Consider the following 21,792-nt stretch of genomic DNA (forward strand, 5'->3'; position numbering starts at 1 on the left):
TTTTATAAATTCCTGAAAACTTTAAAATATGTTAACCCTATAGGGTCCAGTGGAAACTAGAAAAATATATGGAAGTTGGAAATGTTAAAGAAACCACATTCATTTATATAAAAGAAAGTAGAGGAGGAAATCCTAGTTAAACACAGTTAAAAAATGATGCCCTCGTCTTAGAAACCAACTGTTCTCTTAGAGCCCAGCTGGACAGCACTCCTTTTTTTTTATTTTTTTTAAGGGACAGTTACATTTTGGGGGGGGGTTAATTTTATTTTATTATGTTAGTCACCATACAGTACATCATTAGTTTTTGATGTAGTGATCCACAATTCATTGTTTTCATATAACACCCAGTGCTCCATGCAGTACGTGCCCTCCTTAATACCCATCACGGGGCTAACCCATCCCCCCACCTCCCTCCCCTCAGTTTGTTTCTCAGAGTCCATAGTCTCTCATGGTTCATCTCTCCCTCCGATTTCCCCTTCATTTTTCCCTTCCTTTTCTTAATGTCCTCCATGCTATTCCTTATGTTCCACAAATAAGTGAAACCATATGATAACTGACTTTTTCTGCTTGACTTATTTCACTTAGCATAATCTCCTCCAGTCCCATCCATGTTGATGTAAAAGTTGGGTATTCATCCTTTCTGATGGCTGAGTAATATTCCATTGTATATATGGACCACATCTTCTTTATCCATTCGTCTGTTGAAGGGCATCTTGGCTCTTTCCACAGTTTGGCTATTGTGGACATTGCTGCTATGAATACTGGGGTGCATATGGCCCTTCTTTTCACTGTATCTGTGTCTTTGGGGTAAATACCCAGTAGTGCAATTGCTGGGTCATAGGGTAGCTCTATTTTTAATTTTCTGAGGCACCTCCACACTGTTTTCCAAAGTGGCTGTACCAACTTGCATTCCCACCAACAGTGTAAGAGGGTTCCCCTTTGTCCATAACCTCCGAACATTTGTTGTTTCTTGCCTTGTCAATTTTTGCCATTCTAACTGGTGTAAGGTGGTATCTCAGTGTGGTTTTGATTTGAATTTCCCTGATGGCTAATGATGGTGAACATTTTTTCATGTGTCTGTTAGCCATTTGTACGTCTTCTTTGGAGAAGTTAGACAGCACTCCTTTTTATATGCAGCTTCCAGGGAGCAAATTCTCCTTGGTAATCTTCCCATGGAGGAGAGGGTAGAAGTAGGTCTAAAAGTCAATTCTAAAATAGTTGATAACTTCCACCGCCAAAATCTCATTTCTCTAAGACAATGGTTCTTAGCCCTAACTGTATACTATAACCTTCTGAGAGCTTCAAAACATATAGATCCCCAGGCCCCATACCTAGAGATTCTAATCTAATTGTTTTAGGATGGGACCTAGACACAGCTTTTTCAAAGCTCCCCAGGTGATTCTCAAATGTAGCCGAGGTTGAAAACCACTGATGTAGGAGAAAGATCAGAGATAGTAGATGGATAGGAAAAAGAGAAGGGCAGTGAGTCCCCTTTACATAATGTCTAATGACATAAAAGGAAAGAGAAAAGAATGGGAGAGCAGCTGGGGGGTGACAACAGGTAAAACTGAGGCTCTCAGATTCTGAGACTGATCTAAAAATCAACAGCGTTTTTGGCTGTTTCAGGTTCAAAAAATCAGAGATGGCTACATGATCAAGGAACTGCCCAGATTTGTCAAAGACTTGGTAACAGTACAAAGGAGACACCAGTAAACCCTTTTAACAAAATGTACTATTTTTTTTCAGAAGAGTTAGTAACTAGGGACTTGTGGCAAACAGCTTTAATTTCTCACAAACAAATTATCTAAAGGTTCAACTCTGAAATGTGCCAGAAAATTTACCACCCTGAACAAAATTTTTAAAAAAATTTTAAAGGAGAGGCAAAAGGAAGGAAATTGAAATAACTCAGAGCACTTGATAACTGAAATTATCTTCCCAGTAACCACACTGACAAAGGAGTTTTCAAAGTTGTAAAATCATGTGATTCAGATGATAAAACCAAGTTATTTTCTTCTCTTCCTTCTTGACTACCACAGATGCATGAGGTAACAAGCTGGAAAAAAAAAATGTTTGAAAGCTTTATGATCCTGTTTAAGGCAGAATGATGAACCCAAAACAGAACATAGTATTGGTAGTCAACGGACAGAGCAGAGCATCTCAGAGCAGGTAACACAGACAGACATCAGGTGAGAATTATCTCTGCTCACACCAACAGGTCAAACACTGGGAGCCCAGAGAGAAAAACTCAGCTGTATTTCCACTGTGTTAACAATTAAAACCAATTCATCAATCTACAGTTTTTGATTTGCTTAGAAAACTAAGATGTGGATAAATCTGTATCTTAAAAATGAAAACTATAATTTTTGATTAAAAACATCAATTTGTTAAGTAATTATTTTAAAATCAATTTAGAAGCCATAGTTCTCACTAACACCTCAGGTTAACTTTCCTAATTTAATATACTTCACCTATTCAGTACTGATTACCCACAAATTAACTCAAAGCAGCATTCCCTGCTTTTATGAGACTATCAGAATAAATCTCTCCCCTCCTCCCAAAGAACACCCTACGAAATGGTATCTATGGTCAAAGTGCCAAACTTCACCTTAGCAACTAACGTGAAGGTTGAATGTGGCAAAGCCAAAAGTATGGCCCAGAACACATAGACTTTCAGCCTGAAATAAAGCTCTTTCTTGGAAAGGGAAAAGACTAATAGGACTGCTTTAGATAATTCAGTTCAGCAGAGGACATGCATCTATTCAAACAGAAGGCTGTAAGCTTATCTTTATTGGACACGGTTGGAGATAGAAGGCCTGATCTAGGCCACTAATTTCAAGAAACAGTATACTAGCTCACCTAGGAAGTTATCTATCAGGAGCTTAAGAACCTAAGTGTGCCAAAGCAAGTACACTCACCCTGGAATCAGCTCAAAGATAACCTTAAAATAATCAGGCCCACAATTTTCATAAGCCCATTCTAGGCTTCTCAGGGTTACACAAATGGTACACCTAATCTAACTGCTCATTACCCTTTTAAACAAATTCAGAATGTTTGGGCTCAAAGTTTCAATGTTTCCTTTTTAAAAAGTTATCTTATTGAAACTTTAGTCTGTGGTCTGCCGTTTATTTGCAAGATGGGTATATGCATATATGATAAATTAACCCTGTTAATGAGACTGTACTGAAAACTAGTGAATAAAGATACATCCCTTCTCATTCTACCAACTGGGGGGTAAAAAAAAGAGGTACCCAATACAAAGATGCAAATGTATGGGGGTGCCTGCGTGGCTCAGTTGGTTGAGTATCAGACTCTTGATTTCAGGTCAGGTCAGGATCTCAGGGTCCTGAGATCAAGCTCTGGGTGGCTTGGGCTCCAAGTTCAGCAGGGAGTCCACTTGTATTCTCTCTCTCCCTCTGCCCCTCCCCCTGCTTGCATGCCCAGTTACACTTGTGCACTCCCTAAAAATAAATGAATAAATCTCAAAAAAAGAAAAGAAAAGGATGCAAATGGGGCGCCTGGGTTGCTCAGTCATTTAAGTGGCTGCCTTTGGCTGGGGTCATGATCCTGAGGTACTGGGATCAAGCCCCATGGCTCCCTGCTCAGCAGGGACTCTGCTTCTTCCTCTGCCCCTCCCCCTGGTTCCTGCTCTCTCTTTCTTACTCTCTCTCAAATAAATAAATAAAATCTTAAAAAAAAAAATAGATGCAAATGTATGAAGGGTGAAATTAAAACAAATCCTCGATTTGGAAATGAATGCTAGCAGGAAGTCCCAGGACAGCTATCCTGTAAGGTAAAAACTCTAGAAGATCTACACCAACCCTGAGTTTTAAATTAGGTAAAAAAATTTTTAAAGAATTTATGAGAAGGACAAGTTCTAATGGAGAGATCTAGAGAAAAAGTTTTACTTTATAAAACCATTACAGTATTAGAAAAAATTAAAATGTATCAAGCTTTTAAAAATATTAAAATTAAAACTTTAAAAAGAAAAGGAGAGGAATCGAGCAGGAAGCGTTAAACATCACTCAGCTGAGCTTAATATGAAATATGGAACTGAGGCAATTATCTAGATAATTTATGATGAAAGAAATATCATTTTAAAAATCAATTATTAGGACATTTCAGCCTAAAAGCAGTTTGAGATTTGAATTATGTGAATTAATGACTCAACTATCCACTTGATCTTTCTAAAGTAGTACCAATTTTCAAGGAGACATCTAACAAGTTCTACTGGATATAATTTTATGCCCACCATAAACTTCAGGTTTATATCCAGAGTTATACCTTTAAAAGTCCACTTGGCCACTGCCACCTTCTACTGCAACTGCCTCCAGGCCCATCACCCTCCCTCCCCAGCACCCTGGCTATATTCAGTTATCAGGCAGAACCAGTTTGCCCGCTCCACATTTATCATAGTGTTTCAGTCTATCTTCTGGACACTATCCAGACACTACTCACCTATCTTTACCATGAAACTGAGAGTTCTTAAGTTTTTTCCAACACACACAGGAATTTTAAAGTATTCTGCTAGCCATGTTTTATCTTAGGGCGCATGAATACTGCATTCCTCGGGCCAATTAAAACCATCATTTTAGGTCCTACCCATACATAACTTTACCTTGAAGATAAAAGCAGTAAACTTTTCAGTAGAGATCAACACTTTAACCTGGCCAGCACCTTGCATTATGCTACATTTTCTGTCTCTGTCTTGGCAACCTGCCTTTAAACCCAACAGTAACTGCACTGCAAAGAGTCAATCACAAAATATTTTAATACCTTTAGTAATGAGATCTGATTTGGCAGCCAAACTTCTGCCAGGAACTTCTTATAAATTGTTTTCCCCCAAAATCCATTTTTCTTGGTGGTCTTGTCTCCATTCATCTACCTGCCTAAAGCCTACAGTATAGAAGCACAGATACCCTGTTCTCCCAAAGCAGAAATTTGCCAGAGATAACAGCCCAACCCAAAGTATTTGTACACACTACGTATCACACTCTATTAGTACTAAATAGTACACTTTGTATCTGACCCAGAGTAAACCATGGCCATGCAAGGAAGTGACCTATCAGAAATGAGAATCCCCGGGGCGCCTGGGTGGCTCAGTTGTTAAGCGTCTGCCTTCAGCTCAGATCATGGTCCCAGGGTCCTGGGATCGAGCCCCACATCGGGCTCCCTGCTCAGCGGGAAGCCTGCTTCTCCCTCGCCCTCTCCCCGTGCTTGTGTTCCTGCTCTCCCTCCCTGCTCTCTCTGTGTCAAATAAATAAATAAAATCTTAAAAAAAAAAAAAAAATGAGACTACCCAAACCAGCAGGTTTTTGACAGAATTCTCAAGCCTCTTCTACTCTCCCACTAAAAGCCAGGCATGGACTCAATTCTTAAGTTATTAGCTAATAAAAATCAAGGAAAGGAGCCTACATCCTGGGTCCAAGTCCACTCCCCTAGCAGCACACAAAGAGGTGCTACCTTAGTCAGCCAATGATCGGAAGACGAGCATTCAGAACAGTATTCCAGAGGATCACTATGAGGGTTAGTGGTAATATATGCAAAGATGTGGCACACAGCAACTTTTAAGATGGCAGCTGTTTTCTAAAAGTACAAACTTTCAGTTATAATAAAGTCACAGGAATGGAAAATACAGCATGGTGACTAGAGTTAATAATGCTGTACTGAAGGTTGAAAGTTGCCAGGAGAGTAAATCTTAAAAGTTCTCATCATAAGAAAAAAAAAATTCTGTAACTATGTGTGGTGACAGAGGTTAACTAGACTTTTTGTGGTGATCACTTTGCAATATATACAAGTACTGAATCATGTTATACACCTGAAGTTAATGTTATGTGTCAAATTTACCTAAATTAAAAAACACATAAAAACTTAACCCTCCCCACCAAATGAATAATGTAAATAAATGAAATGGCAGCTGTTTAATTTTATTGTTATACACCCCCCACCCAACCCAAAGTCCCACCTGCACTCCAGGAATCAGTAGAGTGTAGCAGAAAAGGCAAAAGTTCCAGAGTCAAAGAAACCTGAGTCTGATCCCAAATAAGTTCCTTGAACCATTTCCTGGTCTTTAAATTGGGATTTACATGAAATGCCTATCACACAAGATCAACATTAGATGTAAAAACCTAACTGATCATTTGGCGCTTAGTGTTCAATAAATCATAGCTACTATTATAATTATTATTATTATACCTAGGCCTGAAAATGTGGTTGTGTAGACTCCTTTTTATTATAAAAATCATCCTGGCTCCCCTTCCGAAAAATATCATTTTGAAATATAAAATTAAACAGTGCAATTCTGATTCCTAAATACTTCAGAACAATTCAACCCAAACACCTACTAGGTACCTAGAAAATATCTACTGCTATTTTTAGATTTTTTTTCTTTTCACAGTTATGTCTATGAACTAAGTTGTGTCACTTACACCAAACTGTGTAAGACAGGTATCAAGTTCATTTTTTTTCCATTATGGACATCAAATTACTTGACTCAATGTCTTTGATGTATTTCTTCAACATTATTTACTCTGTCTGATATAAATCAAGCAACCAAATATATGTCTCTATTTTTGGTACTATCTACATTGTTCATCTATTCTTATGCCTATACTCTAGGTCAGCTGCCACTTCTATGAGGACAACCACTCTGTGTTCTATGCTAGATCAGGATGACTGGTTTTTTGGACGTAAATGTACACAGAGGAGACATGAGCCTGAAGCCTCAGGTGTGAGAGACTTTGAAAGTCCCTGAACCAAGCACAGGAGGAGCTAAAGGGACTCCAGAGAGATTGTGGATTAGCCTTACTACCATAACCAATGACAATGAATCTGATAGGGTTCTACCCTCTCAAGCCATGACATGGAAGAAAGGATTCTTCTTCAACACTATCCTTCTGCTGAGGACCCTAGGCTCCTCTCTCCCCTCAAAGACTGGCTGTTCTAGACCAAAGCTCTCAGCCAGAACTCATGGGCTGCAGTGTAAACCTCAAGCCCACACTCCACAGGTACAGCAGGGTCAAGGTGTCAGCAGGGCCATGCTCCCTCTAAAGGCTGGGTGGGGGACCCCTTCCTGGCTTCTTCTTAGCTTCAGGTGGCTTCCAGAAATGCCTGGTGCCCTTGGCTAGTAACTGCATCACTCCAACCTTTGCCACAATCTTCATGCAGACCTCTCAGCATCTAGTGCATCTTAGTTGTCCTCTCCTCTCCTTATAAGGACGCTAGTCATTGGGTTTGGGGCCCACCCTAATCCAATATAACTTAATTTTAACTAATTACCCCTTAAAAGACCCTATTTTCAAACAAGGTCACATTTTGAGGTTCCAGATGGACATGAAGTTAGGAGGATACTATTCAACCCACTACAACTCCCAAATTAAAATAAACCACCACAATGTGGCGCCTGGGTGGCCAACTTGGTTAAGCTTCCAGCTCTTGGTATCGGCTCAGGTCGTGATCTCCTGGTCATGAGATGGGACTTCTCAATCGCCACGGAGTCTGCTTAGGTTTCTCTCTCCCTCTCCCTTTGCCCCTCCCCTCCATCACACACAGGCACATGGGCACACACAAGCTCTCTCACCCTCTCTCAAATAAATAAATAAATCTTTTTAAAAAATAAATAAACCACCACTACAAAATATGAGGCAAAGTGGCAGATGACAAATCACAGCATTACAGAAATATTAAAAAAAAAAATTGGGGGTGCCTGGGTGGCTCAGTCGTTAAGCATCTGCCTTCAGCTCGGGTCATGATCCCAGGGTCCTGAGATCAAGCCCCGCGTCAGGCTCCCCACTCAGCGGGAAGCCTGCTTCTCCCTCTCCCGCTCCCACTGCTTGTGTTCCCTCTCTTGCTGTGTCTCTCTGTCGAAAAATAAAATCTTAAAAAAAAAAAAATTCAAAGTTATAATCGCCAGTGGACTACTTCCAATCTCAATTAGAAATAATGTACCTTTTGCCTTTCTCTCACCTGTGGGAAACTGTGAAGGCTTAGAAAATATCAGAAATCCTATTCAAGGGGCACTTGGGTGGCTCAGTCAGTTGGGCGTCCAACTCTTGGTTTCGTCTTAGGTCATGATTTCATGGGTCTCGGGATGGAGAGTCTGCCTGAAAGATTCTCTCCCCCTGGCCCCCTAAATTCACATGCACGTGCTCTCTCAAATAAAGTCTTCACACACACACAAAAAGTCCCATTCAAAAAAGCACTAAAAAACAACATTCCATTGGCCCAGACTCTTGACACACTCTGAAAAATCTGTTATTAGGTATAAACACTCACACCAAAAAATATGAAAGACAGGGAAGGATGTTTTTCAGTTGAAAGTGCTTTCATTTAACTATTTGGGGATGGAAAGTAGACCATGGGTCTCAGAAGACCAAGGTTTCCTTTAAAAAAAAAAAAAATTACCTTAGGTTTTTAACAGCCCCCTCTCCAAATTATCCTTTTCTAATAAGGATATAAACCTACATGAAAGCACTATATTTCACAGTTCTTTTTATTTTAATCAAGGTATTATTTTAGCTTTCTGGGGAAAAAAATACTTGAGATGAGCTTAAAGACTTGTGTACTCCCTCTGCTGGCTCTGAATTTAAAGTAAATTATCAATGGCTTCAGGAGCCAAGTTATTAATTTCACTAGACATCTAAAACACAATGAAAGATATGATGTGGGGGCACCTGGGTGGCTCAGTCATTAAGTATCTGCCTTCGGCTCAGGTCATAATCCCAGGGTCCTGGGGTCAGGCTCCCTGCTCGGCGGGAAGCCTGCTTCTCCCTCTTCCCCTCCCCCTGCTTGTGTTCCCTCTCTTGCTGTCTCTCTCTCTGTCAAATAAATAAATAAAATCTTGGGACAAAAAAAAGAAAGAAAGCTATGTAGATTCTCTCCCAACACACACACGCAAAGGTCTTCAAAGAAGTAAGTAATTCCAAAACAACTACTAAAATCTGCCAAAGGCATCTCTGTTGGATTTAGTATAGATTTACTCCAAAGGAAAGCTAATGCATTCCATTTGTTTGGAGCAGAAGTCACTTCTTGCATCGGCCTTGCCCCTACAAGTGTACCACAACTCTTCCTTGCTCTTTTCCTTCGCACCTCTCCACTACAGGACTAGGGTGCATCTGGACACCCAGGCATGGTGAGCCCCTAGAAGATTACCTGGCTTCTTCATCATAGGCAATTACTAGAGTAGCAAATTACTGGAAGAGCCATGGCCCATAAGGGAAATTAGTCCATTTCACTTTATGTTATCCCATAATAGTAACTGACAAACTGCAAAGAAAAAGTCCCAAGATTAAAATCTAAAAAAAAAAAGTCTGAGTAGAAAGTGAAAGACACACTCTCTGGAAAAGCCCAGCTTGAAACATGCACCGATCATACACTTGTGTTTTATCAAGAAGGAGTGATACATCACAATATTCTATGGATGCCTGCTACTGTACTTTTTCCAATTGGGGAAATTGTGATACTAAGAAATGAAGGTTCTTTGGTTAAGAATTAAATGGTTAAAGATACTGAGTCTGTCAGTAATGACGCCATCAGAATTGGGGTCTTCTATCATAATCACAGCCTAACCACTTATTTAGAAAACTCTTAACTCGGAAGAGTTACAGACTGGCTTTGAAAAGATCCATCTCAGAGAGTGCTTGCTGTCTCTTCCTCCTTCATATGTGACTTCTATTTTCCAATTCATGGATATAAAACTTCAAGTACCTCTGGGACTTCTGCCTCCAAATGCAGAACATCACGGACAACTTAGTTTTACACAACAGCTTTGCTCCTGTAAGAAGTGGGTAAGTGAATTTTAGGCTGAACAACCCTATGATGAATCTTTCTAGACAGTGCATACTGATGCGGCATTGGTGGGGTACACACACAGAAAAGAGACTTGATTTCAACTGTCTCTAAATGAAGTCATTCCTAGATCAAGGTTTTCCTCAGTTTCTATGATGGGTAGCGACTGGCACTAATGAAGTTTTCAGGGACTGCTATCACTAGGAAACAAGACACTGCAAGAAATGCCTTGGATAGCAGAGCATCCTTTCGTAATTATACTATATCCTATCAACATTAATGCTAGGAGGTCCAAGACTTCATAGCTGTAAGTATTCAAAAGACTCTACACATGATGTCACTTCACTCCCGAATCACATCATCTCCTTTCAGTGTCAGAGTCCCAGAACAAGGCTATCTTTATGGGCTGAGGACATAATGATTCAAAGAATAGCTCCGAGTATCAGAAATGTTTTTGTCTGGTAGACACATTCCATGCTTTGGAGGCTCTTACACTGTCCTTGGGAATATACAGGAGTCACAGAAAAATGACAAAAAGAAATAGGAGGGAGTCACGGTTGGACATGGTAGGGTGGGGTGGGCTTAAGACAGATGGCTTTTTCAGCAAGGTTAGCTGAGAACACTGATGGAAATACTAAAAAACCAACGCAGCTACTCTAGCATGAGCCAGCCTAAAGGAGGGAGGAGGGGAAGCAGAGGCGAGCAAATGAAGTAAGAGTTTGCAGAAATGGAGGCACGGACACAAACAGCTGTGAAACCACAATGGTTAACAGCAGACAGTACAGAACAGTGCTGCCCAGGGCTCATGCGGACACACTCTTAGCTCCATCTCTGCTAGCTCGTAGGTTCCTGAGCCAGTCACTCACATGCTCTTGTCCTGCTTCCTCACCTGTAAAATGAAGTAGTTAGATGATCTCTAAAACGTCTTTTAGTTCTAAATTTGAGGCAAGAAGCAATGTGAATGAGTCAGCTGTATCAAGGCTCCACCTCCACTCCAGAGGGAGGCCAGTCCTATACCAGGCCCCACAAGACAGAACTGGAGACCCCAGATCAGGCTAGGACCACAGGTGTGCTCTAATCCAGATGGCCCTGGGAAAGCCCCAGCTTCTCCCCAACAGACCCAAACTACAAGAGCCATGTTATAGCGGCCCTGCATCTCCAAAGCAAGCTGAAAATGATCTGCAGAGAATTAAAGACCAGTTCCAACCAAAGTTCAACACCAACTTTGCCTTTTGCCAGTAATTTCTCTGCAGAGAGCTGAAATATCGAGGAAAGCAGAAGTACAGACATGAAAAAAGGCAAAGAGAATGACGACAATGACAAATTCACAGAACACAGATTTGCATGTTTATTTTCTGTCTTCCTCCAACAGAACCTGAATCCTGTGAGCTGGAACCTCATCTGCCTCGTGCTACTACTATATCCCTGAGACCCAGCAGAATGCCCTGTGAACCGTATCCCTTTGATAAGTATTTGTTGAATGAATAAAATGGCATGTGATGAAAATAGTTAAAAAGGTCTTCTCTTTCTAATCTGTAGTCACTTACTGTATACCAGCTATAATGTCCACTGATACTAATCCACATGTATCTATCTCTATATAGATACAGAGATAAAATCCACCTATATATGTCATTCTGAGCTCCTTCTATAGCAGCAAAAAGGCAAAGTGGCTCTTCAGGACTTGTGATACAGGAAAAGTTCAGGAGAAAAATGAGGAGTCAAGAATAGGACTGAGTCTGTTCCCCACAGGCAAGATGGGCAAGATATGAGAACAAAATAAATTCCATATTCTCTCTAGCCCTAGGAATCTAATGTGGTAAGCAATGGGTAAGCAGGGTGCCCTGCTAAAATGTACAGACTGAAACAGTCTTACCTTCGCATTTTTATGAAGATCTTTGGATGGACAGTATTTGCTAAACTTTTCCCAGGCCAAATAAATGACTTTTCAGTGAGACATGGACTCTTCATTAATTTTCCAAATAAAAATATCTTGCAGGTTTTAAGTAAGAATCATACGTATTAAAAAGTTTAACTACAAGATGTTCTTCTATGGTGTCATTCTCTTAAAATAGAACCCTCCTAAAATCTCCTAAAAATAAGTTTGCATTGTTTCATTTCATTTTCTAAGAAGGAGATAAACATATCAAAACAAACACTTAGCTTCTTTTTAAAAGAGTCTCTCTGCTACATAGGGCTCACAGATCAAAGTTTAAAAGGGCCAATTTCTTCACTTCATAGGTCGATGACACAGCTTTGAAAAAGAGGAAAAACAGTCCCCCTAGTGTACTGCTGCTGTAGGAAGAGGAAGTATACTCGTGGAGAATCACTGACGAAGACAGTACTGCCAAAGGAAATTACAAAACAGCATTTTGGCAACATGGGCCAAGCAGAAGGCGGATTCCTTACACACGACCATAACTGGCCCTTTGGTGAGTTACTCCAAAAGGTGACGGAGGCCAAAATTACAAGCCAACATGGAATTATCACAACTTTGTCATTTTGAAATTTTAAAAACATATTTTTAGACATGAAAGTTGCAGTTAAAATAACATTTTCTTAATACAGTATGTTGGGAAGGAACTGGATGCATTAATCTAAAGAATGAGAACAGTGAGAACATCAACAGGCATTATGTGGCAGGTGGGCCCTCATCTTTTTACCCTGGGAAGAAGCTGTAAGAGCACACATTCTCACATCAAAGAAGACATCCACAGCAGCAGGAGAAGTCGTCACATGCACAGGATCCTACATTTATGAAATTGTGAGAAACAGCATGGAAACGCATGGCTGCCTAATGTAATCATGTCCTAATCTCCTGGGAAATGCAGGTGTGTGGGTGTGAGAAGATGAATAGTGATACATAGGCCTTAACAGGTAAACCCTGGAATCCTAGACGTCTGTCCCACAACAGGAGGAACTGAGAGAACATAGCAGTTGGATTAGGGGTGGTGCGGTGCAAGTAAACTTAATCCGAATTAAAGGAAATATAACCTTTTCCCCTCTTAACCACATCTGACTATTCACATCTACTTTAATGCCTGAGGTAAGGGAACCTGTGAGATAGCCATCACCTTTCTCTCTGGCACAATATGTATCTGACAAACCTAAGTTAACCAAGAACTTCCTCCTTTTGTTAAAACGCTATCTTTTCTGCCACCTCTATCACTTCACAGTTCCTAAGTACCCGTACTGATAGACAGTGGATGACTATACAAATGTGATAAACTCATCAGCCTCCAGCAATATTCGTCTTTCTGACGCTGAACTAATAACCAAGACATTTTTAGACTGAGAGGCAAATATGCTTTTCAGGAAAGCATCTTCTACTTATGTAAGACTACTTGTTACTTAGTAAAAAAACCTTTAAAAAAATAGGTCAATTTAAAGAGGAAAACAGTGTGATAAAGAATAAAAATCTCCAAAACTGCAGCTACTAATTACCTAACTAGCTGTGTGATCTTAGAGAAGTCCTTAACTTGAAGAACCAGGATTTTCACCATTAAAATAAGGGAGTTGAACTACCTCAGCAAACCTCATCCTGGCTGTACATCAGAATATCCTAAGAAACTTAAAAAACAAAAATAAAACAAAAAAGAAACACCAATGCTAAGTCCCAGACCAACCCAATTAAAACCTATTCTCTAAGTATTGGTACTCTTTAAAAGCTCCAAGGTGATCCAAATATGCAACCAGGGCTTCAAACCACTAGTCCTAATTCTGATCTTCAAGGCCTCTTTTCTAATTCTTTTATTCTCTAGTCTTAGGGTGATAATTCTGGTGACAGGATCTCATAATGCAACAGTCCAAAAAGCCACAAAAGAAGTAAGGCCTAAACCCTGCATACTGTAGCTATGTGCACACAGGGCTAAGAGAGGTTAACCTGAATTCTAGACATTTTCAGAAGTCAAAAACCCTAATGCATAACTCAGAATGAAAGCAGTGTGGTTTAAATGCACACGCATGCTCTCAAAATGACTAATCATGGTAGGAATTGACTCCTGAAACTTGGACGCATGGAAATGGGTCACAATTAGCTCCTGACCTCTCCCTTCTCCCTCTTCTTCCACCGCTACTAAACCACAAACACAAAAAAAGGTTGGCTATTACTCATAATCGGAATATGAAACCAGCCCCAGTTTCAAAGGGCTTTCTCCATCATCAAAGATTTGGAAGTTCCTGCATGGGTGCATCTTTTGATGAAGGTCATCTTACAAAAACTCTTTAACTAAATTATATCCCCATAGTCTTCAAGGATTAGCTGCTATGTGATACTCAGAAACAGAACTGATGTAAAATCTTAAAGTAAAAATAATTCTACTTACATAAAATATAAAAATATTTTACTTCATGTCCTGTATTAAACATACTAAGGCTTGAGTTTCAATTTACAATTTTTCATAATTTTAGTTAAAAAGAAATGAAATGGAAACTAATTTAACATTGTGTGTTGACTATACCTCAACAAAAAAAAAGAAAAGAGAGAGAGAAATGAGATAGCAGAGAAGGAAAAAGAAACCATGAGACCAGAAAAAAAGGTTAAGGACAAAAACCCACAAAGTTTAGGACTAGGCCCAAAATCTCTACTCAAGTCCTGCAAGTTACATGAAAATATAATCAACCAAATCACAATTCATGGCTACTTTTGGTAATACCACTTTCTCACCTAGATCTTTAAAAAAAAAAAAATCAAATGCTATTAAACGGTTACTATCTTTAATTACAAAACGAGATGTTATTTGTGGGATTAAACTACTTGAATAAACTTAAAAAAAGGAAAAGTAAAAACCTTTCCAACATTAACTTTTAGCTAACTAACTTTTAACTAGCAGATTCTCTGCACCAAACTCTAAATATACAGGACTAACTTCAAGTTGAGAAATTTGAAAAATATTCCAAACCCCTATATCCATTTTCTTAGATCCTGAAACTCACCCCTTCCTGACACTGTACCCTGAGATTAACCCTCACTATTCACTTAGAAATTCAGTTTTAAAAGATATCACAGTAGCACTGCTTTGAAATGGAATTCACTCTCAAGCTTTCTGTAAATGGCCCTCATATCACACAACTGGCATTCCTTTGCAAAGCTGTAAAATTAAATCAAATGTAAGATTCATAATGTCGGCATTTGTTAAAGGAAATGAGACAGATAACTGGAATAATTTCAAAGCATACATTTTGCTTTTAAAGTATCTCAACAAGTCCTCTCCAATACTAGCCATAAAAAATTAAAAAAAAAAAAAGCAGATACTTTGTTTGCAAGGATTTTTTTTTTAAGCAAATTAAAACTCAACACACTAAATTCTTTAGTTTTTTTCACATACAGGTTTCCTCTCCAGTGCTCCAGTTCTCCACCAAGATTAAACTGTTCTTACTGTATACACCTCCTGGAACCCAGGAAGATACAGGGCTCCCCAAAGACACGGAATGAGGAAGGAACTACCTCATTAATTAAAAAAAAAAAAAAAGCTAACTTGCAAATAGAACCAACTGATAAGCCATATGTATCTCCAACTGTACAGGACTCCTCTGCCTGGTACTGACACATTCATGTCTTGGGGAAAGAGGCCAGGAGGATGAGGTGCCAGGAAGAGCAAAGCAGCTGGGTATCAGCAGCCCAGCAGGGGCATAGGAGTTAATCTGTTTGGATGCCCAACTGCAGGAAGTCATTACATCATAGGCCTTTCCACACCTCTCTCCCTACCACGTGTCCAGTGCCCCAAGAGGCTGAAAAGAACAGGAGAGAGCCTCTCTTCTGGTTCACTTATAGGTAGAAGCCATTATGGCCCAGCCCTGACACCACACCTCCCTCCCAAAGGCCTAGGTGAAGCTCCAGGCCTCAGTCCTCCACACCTGGACCCGGCCGCAAACAGCGCCAGAGTCCAGGCTTCAACGGGAGCAGCAGGTGTGGCTAATTCGCCTCGAGGTGGTAGGGCTGGCCCGGTCCAGGGCTCAGAACAACTCAAGTTCGGGGGCAGGTTTACCGTAGAAACATCTCTAAGGAAAAAAGGTGCCAACACAGGCAAGGAAAGACAGCCAGCCAGTAAAAGGTTTACAACCACTACTTTTTCTAATGGGATCCGAGTGCCTGTGGGAACTAACACCCACAAGCCAGAAACTTCGACGCAAGGGTTTTCATCCAGCTAGTGACAACGACCATGCTCCTGTGACTGACTGGAAACCACAAATCCAACCCCTCCTCGGGGCACCGAGTCCCAAACACTCCCCCACATCCTCTCACCCCACCCGCAGAACCCTCCCCGCATCCCCACTACAGTGATTTCTACTTCGAAGTTGGCCGCAGACCTACCTCCTCCGTGCAGTCCCGGGAATCCAGCAAATGCACTCCTGTCCGCCAGTCCTTCCCTCGCCGGTATCCCTTGCCCCCTCTCCTCACCTGGCCATGCCCGAGGCTTCCTCGGAAGCCTCCTTTCCCCGCCCCACCCTCCGCGGCCGACCCTAGGTTCCCCTCCTCTGGGGGTCACAGAGATCCCCCCGAAACCTCACAGCGGAGGCTCTCGGTGCCAACCCCTCTCCCCAGCGCCCGCAGGCGCGCTCCGATGAATCGAAGGCGCGTCTCGCACTGCGCAGGAGGCCCGGCGGGTCCGGCCGCCCGCCCGAGGTGGGTACGCACCTTCCACCCCGCAGAGCTGTTGCTGTCGCCCTTATCCTTGAAGTAGGGCACGCAGCGCACCATCCACTCGTAGATCTGGGACAGAGTGAGCCGTTTGTCCGGCGAGCTCTCGATGGCGCGAGTGATCAGGTCGGCGTAGGACAGGTTCCCCCAGGCGTTCCGCCGCGACGAGCATTTCCTCGGCTGCCCGGAGCCCCCAGCCGCCCCCGGCTGCGGCGGCGGCAGTGGCTGCTGAGGCTGCAGCGGCGTCTGCGTCCCCCCGTTCAGCGCGCCCGCCGCGGGGGCTGGCCCAGACCCGGAGTCCTGCCCTCCGGGAGCCAGCAGGCGGGCCGAGTCTTCAAGGAGCAGCCCGGAGCCCAGCGTGCGGCTCCCGCCGCCGCCGATCGCCATGGCCGAGACCGCCCTACCGCTGCCGTCCTCGTCGTCTTCATCGTCCTCCTCTTCGGGGATCATAGAATCGGCGGCCGTCTCCCCCGAGGGCTTGGCCGGGCTCCCCTGGAGCTCTGGCCTCTGCAGGGGCCATGTACAGGAGCGCGGCCGGCTCTGGGGCTCGAACTCCGGGTCCAGCTCCACTTCGAGCGGAGAGAGCGGGGCCGGGGAGGCCGGTGCCTCTGCCATCTTCGCCGCCCGCCCGCCCGCGGCTCGGGCTCTCGCGCTCTCCTCTCGCGCCGGGGCGGGGTGCGGCGGGGGAGGGACGGGGGCGCCGCGAAGACTCGGGCTCCGGGGAGCCGCTGCCGCTACTGCCGCCGCCTGGAGAAGCACGAAAGAGAGAAGAGAGAAGGAGAGTTGGTTATCCCGGGCTGGAGCCCAGTCCTCGGCGACTCCGCGCCCGCCGCCGCCGCTTCCCGGCCGCACGGCGCCCGCCTCCCAGAAACAGGCAGACCTGGAGACGTGCGTCCCGCGAACCTGGCGCAGCAGACACCGCCCCCTGGCCAGGCCGCGGGGGAGCCAGGAGCGAATCGACGGGCTCGCACGGGGCAGCCCCCTTCCCCCCGCCGCCGGGGCCGCCAGATCTGCAGGTCTCTCCTGGGCTAGGTGGCTGGGCGGGGAAGAAGGGGGAGGGGAGGGGAGGGGAGGACAGAGGAGGGGAGGGGAGGGGCGGGGAGGGGGCGGGGGGAGGGGCGCGGGCCGCGCCTTTAAAGCGGGCAGCGGCCAGGGCTGGCGCAGCCGAGCCGCGGTCGGAGCCTGAGCGGGCGTGCGTTTGTTTATGTTTCGCTCGGTCCCGCTCAAGTGCTTCCCGCGGCGCCGCAGTCAAAGTCGGTGGCGTCTTCCGCTCTTCTCGTCCCCGGCCCTGCCGCCTCCGCGCCCCCTTGTACTCCCTTCTCCCCGCCGAGGGGCCCGAGTCCGGGGACGGCGCGGGCAGCCGCCTTCTTCCCTCTTCGCCCGCGGGCCAGGAGGACGAACGCGGGTCCGAGCGCGGACGGGCTCTTGTCACTTCCAGAAAAAGGACAAGACGAGAAGCAGCGAGGCAAGCAGCTCGAGGGTGTTTGCCAAGGGTCGAGCCAAACAGGAACGACCACTTTGGGGTTTTGTGGGGTTTATTTGCTCGCGGGCGTTGTACCCTCCACCCCCTTCCCAGTAAAGAACGGGGGGGGGGAGGGGACAAGTCAGAACATAAATCTTCCAACAGGTCAGGAAGCGCCAAGTCTCCCGGACTGCCAGAAAACCCGGACCAGCACGTTCATCACCTCCTTGCTCCCGCTGCTGCCATCTTGACAGTTTTCCCCCTTTCACTCAAGTCCTTTAAAAAACACTAGCGGGAGGGAAGGGGGGCGCGCACACCGAGTCACGGGGAGGGAAAAGGGAAGCGCCTGGCCCAGCTCGGAAGCAGATCCGGAGTCACCGGGAAGGCGACCGCCCCGCTGCACAGCTCCGGCGCCTACCTCAGTTCCTTCCCTTCAGGGACGAGGGGGGAGGAAGCACAATTCCGCGCGGGCCCGGGGCACGGCGAGGAGGGGGCGCGCAACCTCGGCGAAGGAAAGGCGCTCCGGCCACCGCCGCAGCCCGCCTGAGGAAACGCCTGTCAGCCTGCGCGCCGTCGCCTTCCACATTCCTCCTCCTCCCTTCCACGAGCAGGGCGGCCGCGGCAGCAGCACAAAGTTATAGACACACGCAGGGTGCCTCAACCTAGGCTGACGGCGGGCGGGCGGGCGGGTCCCCGCCCAGGGGGAGGGCTGGGCGGCGGGCCCGGGTGTGCTGTGTGCGTGCGTGTGTGTGCGTGTGTGTGTGTGTGTTTGTGGGCTCGCGCACGCGCCCCTGCGCGGCCGCGCTCCGCGGGACTGCGGGCGTGGGTGTCAGGGAGCGCGCCGCGGGCCGGGACCAGGCGGGCTCCCGCAGCCGTCCCCGCTGGGCTCCTCCTCCCTCCGAGAGCCTCAACGACAACAAAGCGCGGCGCTGGCCCAGGAGAAGAGGGAGGGGGAGAGCAAAGCCCCAAACGCTCCACGAGCGCAGTCGCGTGGCCTCTCAGACTCAGGGCAGGGCGCCTGCTACCGGGGGTCCCCGGCGGGCGCGTTCGTCCGCCAGGCTCTGTGCCCGCCCTGGTGTCCGGTTCCCTGTTAGAATCGGACACCAGGTAACACCCGAGATAAGATGCTGACCGCAGATTCCAAGGATTACCACGGCGTGGAAATACTGACAAGCAAAGATGTTGGTGCCTTACAGGACTTCGATAAACTGATGCCTTCAGATTTGATCAGGCACCGAGAGGTTTGCAGCCGAGTCTCTTACGTAGGACGCCCGACGCAGTGGTGTTTCACTTTTCATGGATTTTCATGGCAAATGAGGGGAGAAGTGCAACTAACTCAGGAGAAATGCAAATTATTCCCCATTCCTAAAGGCAAGAACAGATCTTGAACAATTATGAATGGAAAATAATTTGATTCTAACTTGTAAATGACTCCAGAACGGCTACTTGTGCATTTTTTAGTTTTTTAAAAAGATATTTCTTTAGGTTTAGAAAAACATCTTCACAAGTCCTTATCCTACTATCAGCATCTAAATTGTTCATTTGTGCACTACGAATGCACTACATGCGACACGCACACCAAAACCCTATTCACTTTGGTTCATAAATATCTTTCTTCTCCCCCTTTTTCTTAAATCCTCCTAAGTCACTGGAAATAGCTCAGAGTCTAGAGCTAGCTCCTCACAATCCAATACACAAAAAGGTCCAACCCAGGGTACTCAGGAGCCCGCCCGCCCAGCGGACTCCAGGCTCCGGGCTTTGCGCAGGGCCCGTCACTCAAGTGACGTACGGCCCCGCCCCTGCACCAAGCTAGTTCGACGCGTACAAACAGATGATGTCATTGTATCCACACGCGCGTGACCGGGGAGCTCTGCGCCGCGTCCCCATTCGCTGCGCCGCCTACTCGTCAAACCACGCCGCGCGCTGACTGGCCGCGGCCACCAGTCTCCAGGCCCCAGACACCCCTCTCCGCCTCCCGCCCCCGCCCCCCGGCAAATAATAAACAATCGAGTAAAATTCTAAGGAAGAAAGGAGGGGAGGGAGGAGAGGAGAAAGAGAGGGCGACCCAGAAGCCAGTCCTTCGCGCGCTGAGGGAGAGTTCAAAGGAGGGGGGCTTAAGACAGGGGAGGGGAGAAGGGGAGCAGACCTGGGGCGATGGGTCCTGCCGCGTTGTGGCGGTGTCGGGGGAGGAAAGTTGGAGAGCACCCACCGGGGCGCGCCTGGCAGCATGGGAGGAAGCTAGGGCCCTGGAGCGGCAGGACTCGGGGCTTCGGGGCGGTGCGCGGCCGTCGGAGGGGAGGAGAGTGAGCAACGCAGGAGCGGCGCGGGCGGAGCCGGCAGACACGTGCGGGAGGAGGGCGGGCGCGCGCCGTACTGGCTCGCCTGGGGCGCGCGGCACAGTAGCCGCGCGCGCTTGTTTACCAGCGCACGTGGGTGTTATTTTTAAATGGAATGTTGTGCTGGCCGCGCGGCTGAGTGGCGGACGCGTGGGGCCGCCCGCGCTGGCTGGGGGGACGCGGCAGGCCCGCGCCACGGCCTCTCCGGGCTCTGTTCACCGACCAGCGAGGCTGTCCCCCCTTCGGGCTTCCAGCGCAGCGGCTGGCGCGGGCCGGGGAGCCTGATGGCGAGTTTCGCGCGCTGCCAAAGCCTCTACGGAGACGTCGAGTTCCCGCCGCAGAAAGCTGCCTTCTTTAAGCCCGGCTTCGGCTCCCTCATTCACATTCCGGGAACAAAGCCACCTACTTCTTCTCGCCCTGGAGGCCGCACAAGGCCGGGCTCCGCGGCCACAGGTTCCAGAGCCAATTTCACACGCTCACATACTCCCTGGCACACTACACCCTGGCCGCGAGGTAGACTGTTACCATCTTGCGTAGTTTGTGACCTCGCTACCTAGCTCAGAATGTCCCCAGCCCTTTATGCACCCGTCACTGGGGCTTACAGCTCTGCCAAGTACAACGCTTTTGCTACCTCCGCTTGTCTTTGGAAGGGGACTCTGGGAAAGGGGGCTTTGACTGCTTCCTGAGGTTGCTTCTGTGCTTGCTGCTCCTCTCCTCATTGTGGGCCTGACCTGAGAAGCCCTGAGTTTGCGTTTGGTTTATAGCATGGCAATGTGGACGTTGAAACAGGACCACAACACTCAACTGCAGGTGTCCGTAGGGGGTGGGAGGGGTGGATCGGGGCTTCAGAGTGGGGCTTCAAAGTGCACATGGAAGGGGGGGTGCTTTTGCGCATATTACTGGGAGTCGTGTTCAGCTTTGCGGGAGGAACCCGGAGGCCAGATCACCCAGTGCTTTGCACCGTGATACAGCATAAAATCCAGAGAACTTTCAGTTGCTCCTTCTTAATATTTATAACACACTGTAAAAGAAATGCACGCTTTCCCCTCTCTGAATCTAAGCAATCTTTTGTCGTTAAAATACATGCAGATTTAGAAAGAATGTGTTTACACTGGCTGGGATCTCCGCCATTAGATTTTCACTATAAACCTGTTGAGTGTCCATTTACAGAATGCATAACCCAAGGGCATTCAAAGAAATGGAAGAGTTAAAGATTCAGTAGATTGAGCTCTTTGTGACCCTATTGGTGAGGAATGGGGGTTGGGGACATGATATATCTATGTACCTCAAAGAGCTTACAGTCGTGGGGGGAGAGAGACATTAAAAAGTTCAGTATTTCAAGAGTTGAAAAACAGTACAAGACAAAAACACAAGAGGTCATGCATAGTGTTGGGCAAATTTCAAATGGATTGAGGATCAAAACTTCAAATGGAAAAACAACAACAACAACAAAAACTTCAAAAGGCAGCAACTATAAACATTCAGCTTGGTAAATGTGCATCATACCCAGAGAGTTTACCCTTGTAATTTGTCCCCTGTGGGCAAACCTTTGAAAACTAAGAGGCTGAACC

General features: G+C 46.0%; 1 protein-coding gene and 1 long non-coding RNA gene across 5 annotated transcripts in view; one reads left to right on the forward strand and one right to left on the reverse strand.

The window, feature by feature from the left end:
• The window catches only part of FOXO3 (forkhead box O3), a 123,531-nt gene extending 104,965 nt beyond the window's left edge, over window positions 1-18,566 (reverse strand). The window contains exons 1-2 of one of the 4 annotated variants that reach the window (XM_078054907.1): window positions 18,304-18,566; window positions 16,421-17,170 (exon numbers count right to left, since the gene is read on the reverse strand). In XM_078054907.1, coding sequence (XP_077911033.1) covers window positions 16,421-17,038 — 618 coding nt within the window. In that variant the 5' untranslated portion in view covers window positions 17,039-17,170; window positions 18,304-18,566. Of the gene's footprint in view, window positions 1-16,096; window positions 16,117-16,420; window positions 17,171-17,303; window positions 17,412-18,303 lie in introns of those variants that run through there. The other 3 variants (XM_036075288.2, XM_078054905.1, XM_078054906.1) reach the window with 3 other exon arrangements.
• Window positions 17,334-19,330, forward strand: LOC118524883 (uncharacterized). The gene is made up of 2 exons (XR_004911873.2): window positions 17,334-17,439; window positions 18,051-19,330. It is a non-coding gene; the product is annotated as an uncharacterized LOC118524883 (long non-coding RNA).
• The last annotated feature ends 2,462 nt before the right edge of the window (window positions 19,331-21,792 follow it).

This window comes from Halichoerus grypus, chromosome 9 (genome assembly GCF_964656455.1).
Source record: "Halichoerus grypus chromosome 9, mHalGry1.hap1.1, whole genome shotgun sequence".
Taxonomy (NCBI): Eukaryota; Metazoa; Chordata; class Mammalia; order Carnivora; family Phocidae; genus Halichoerus; species Halichoerus grypus.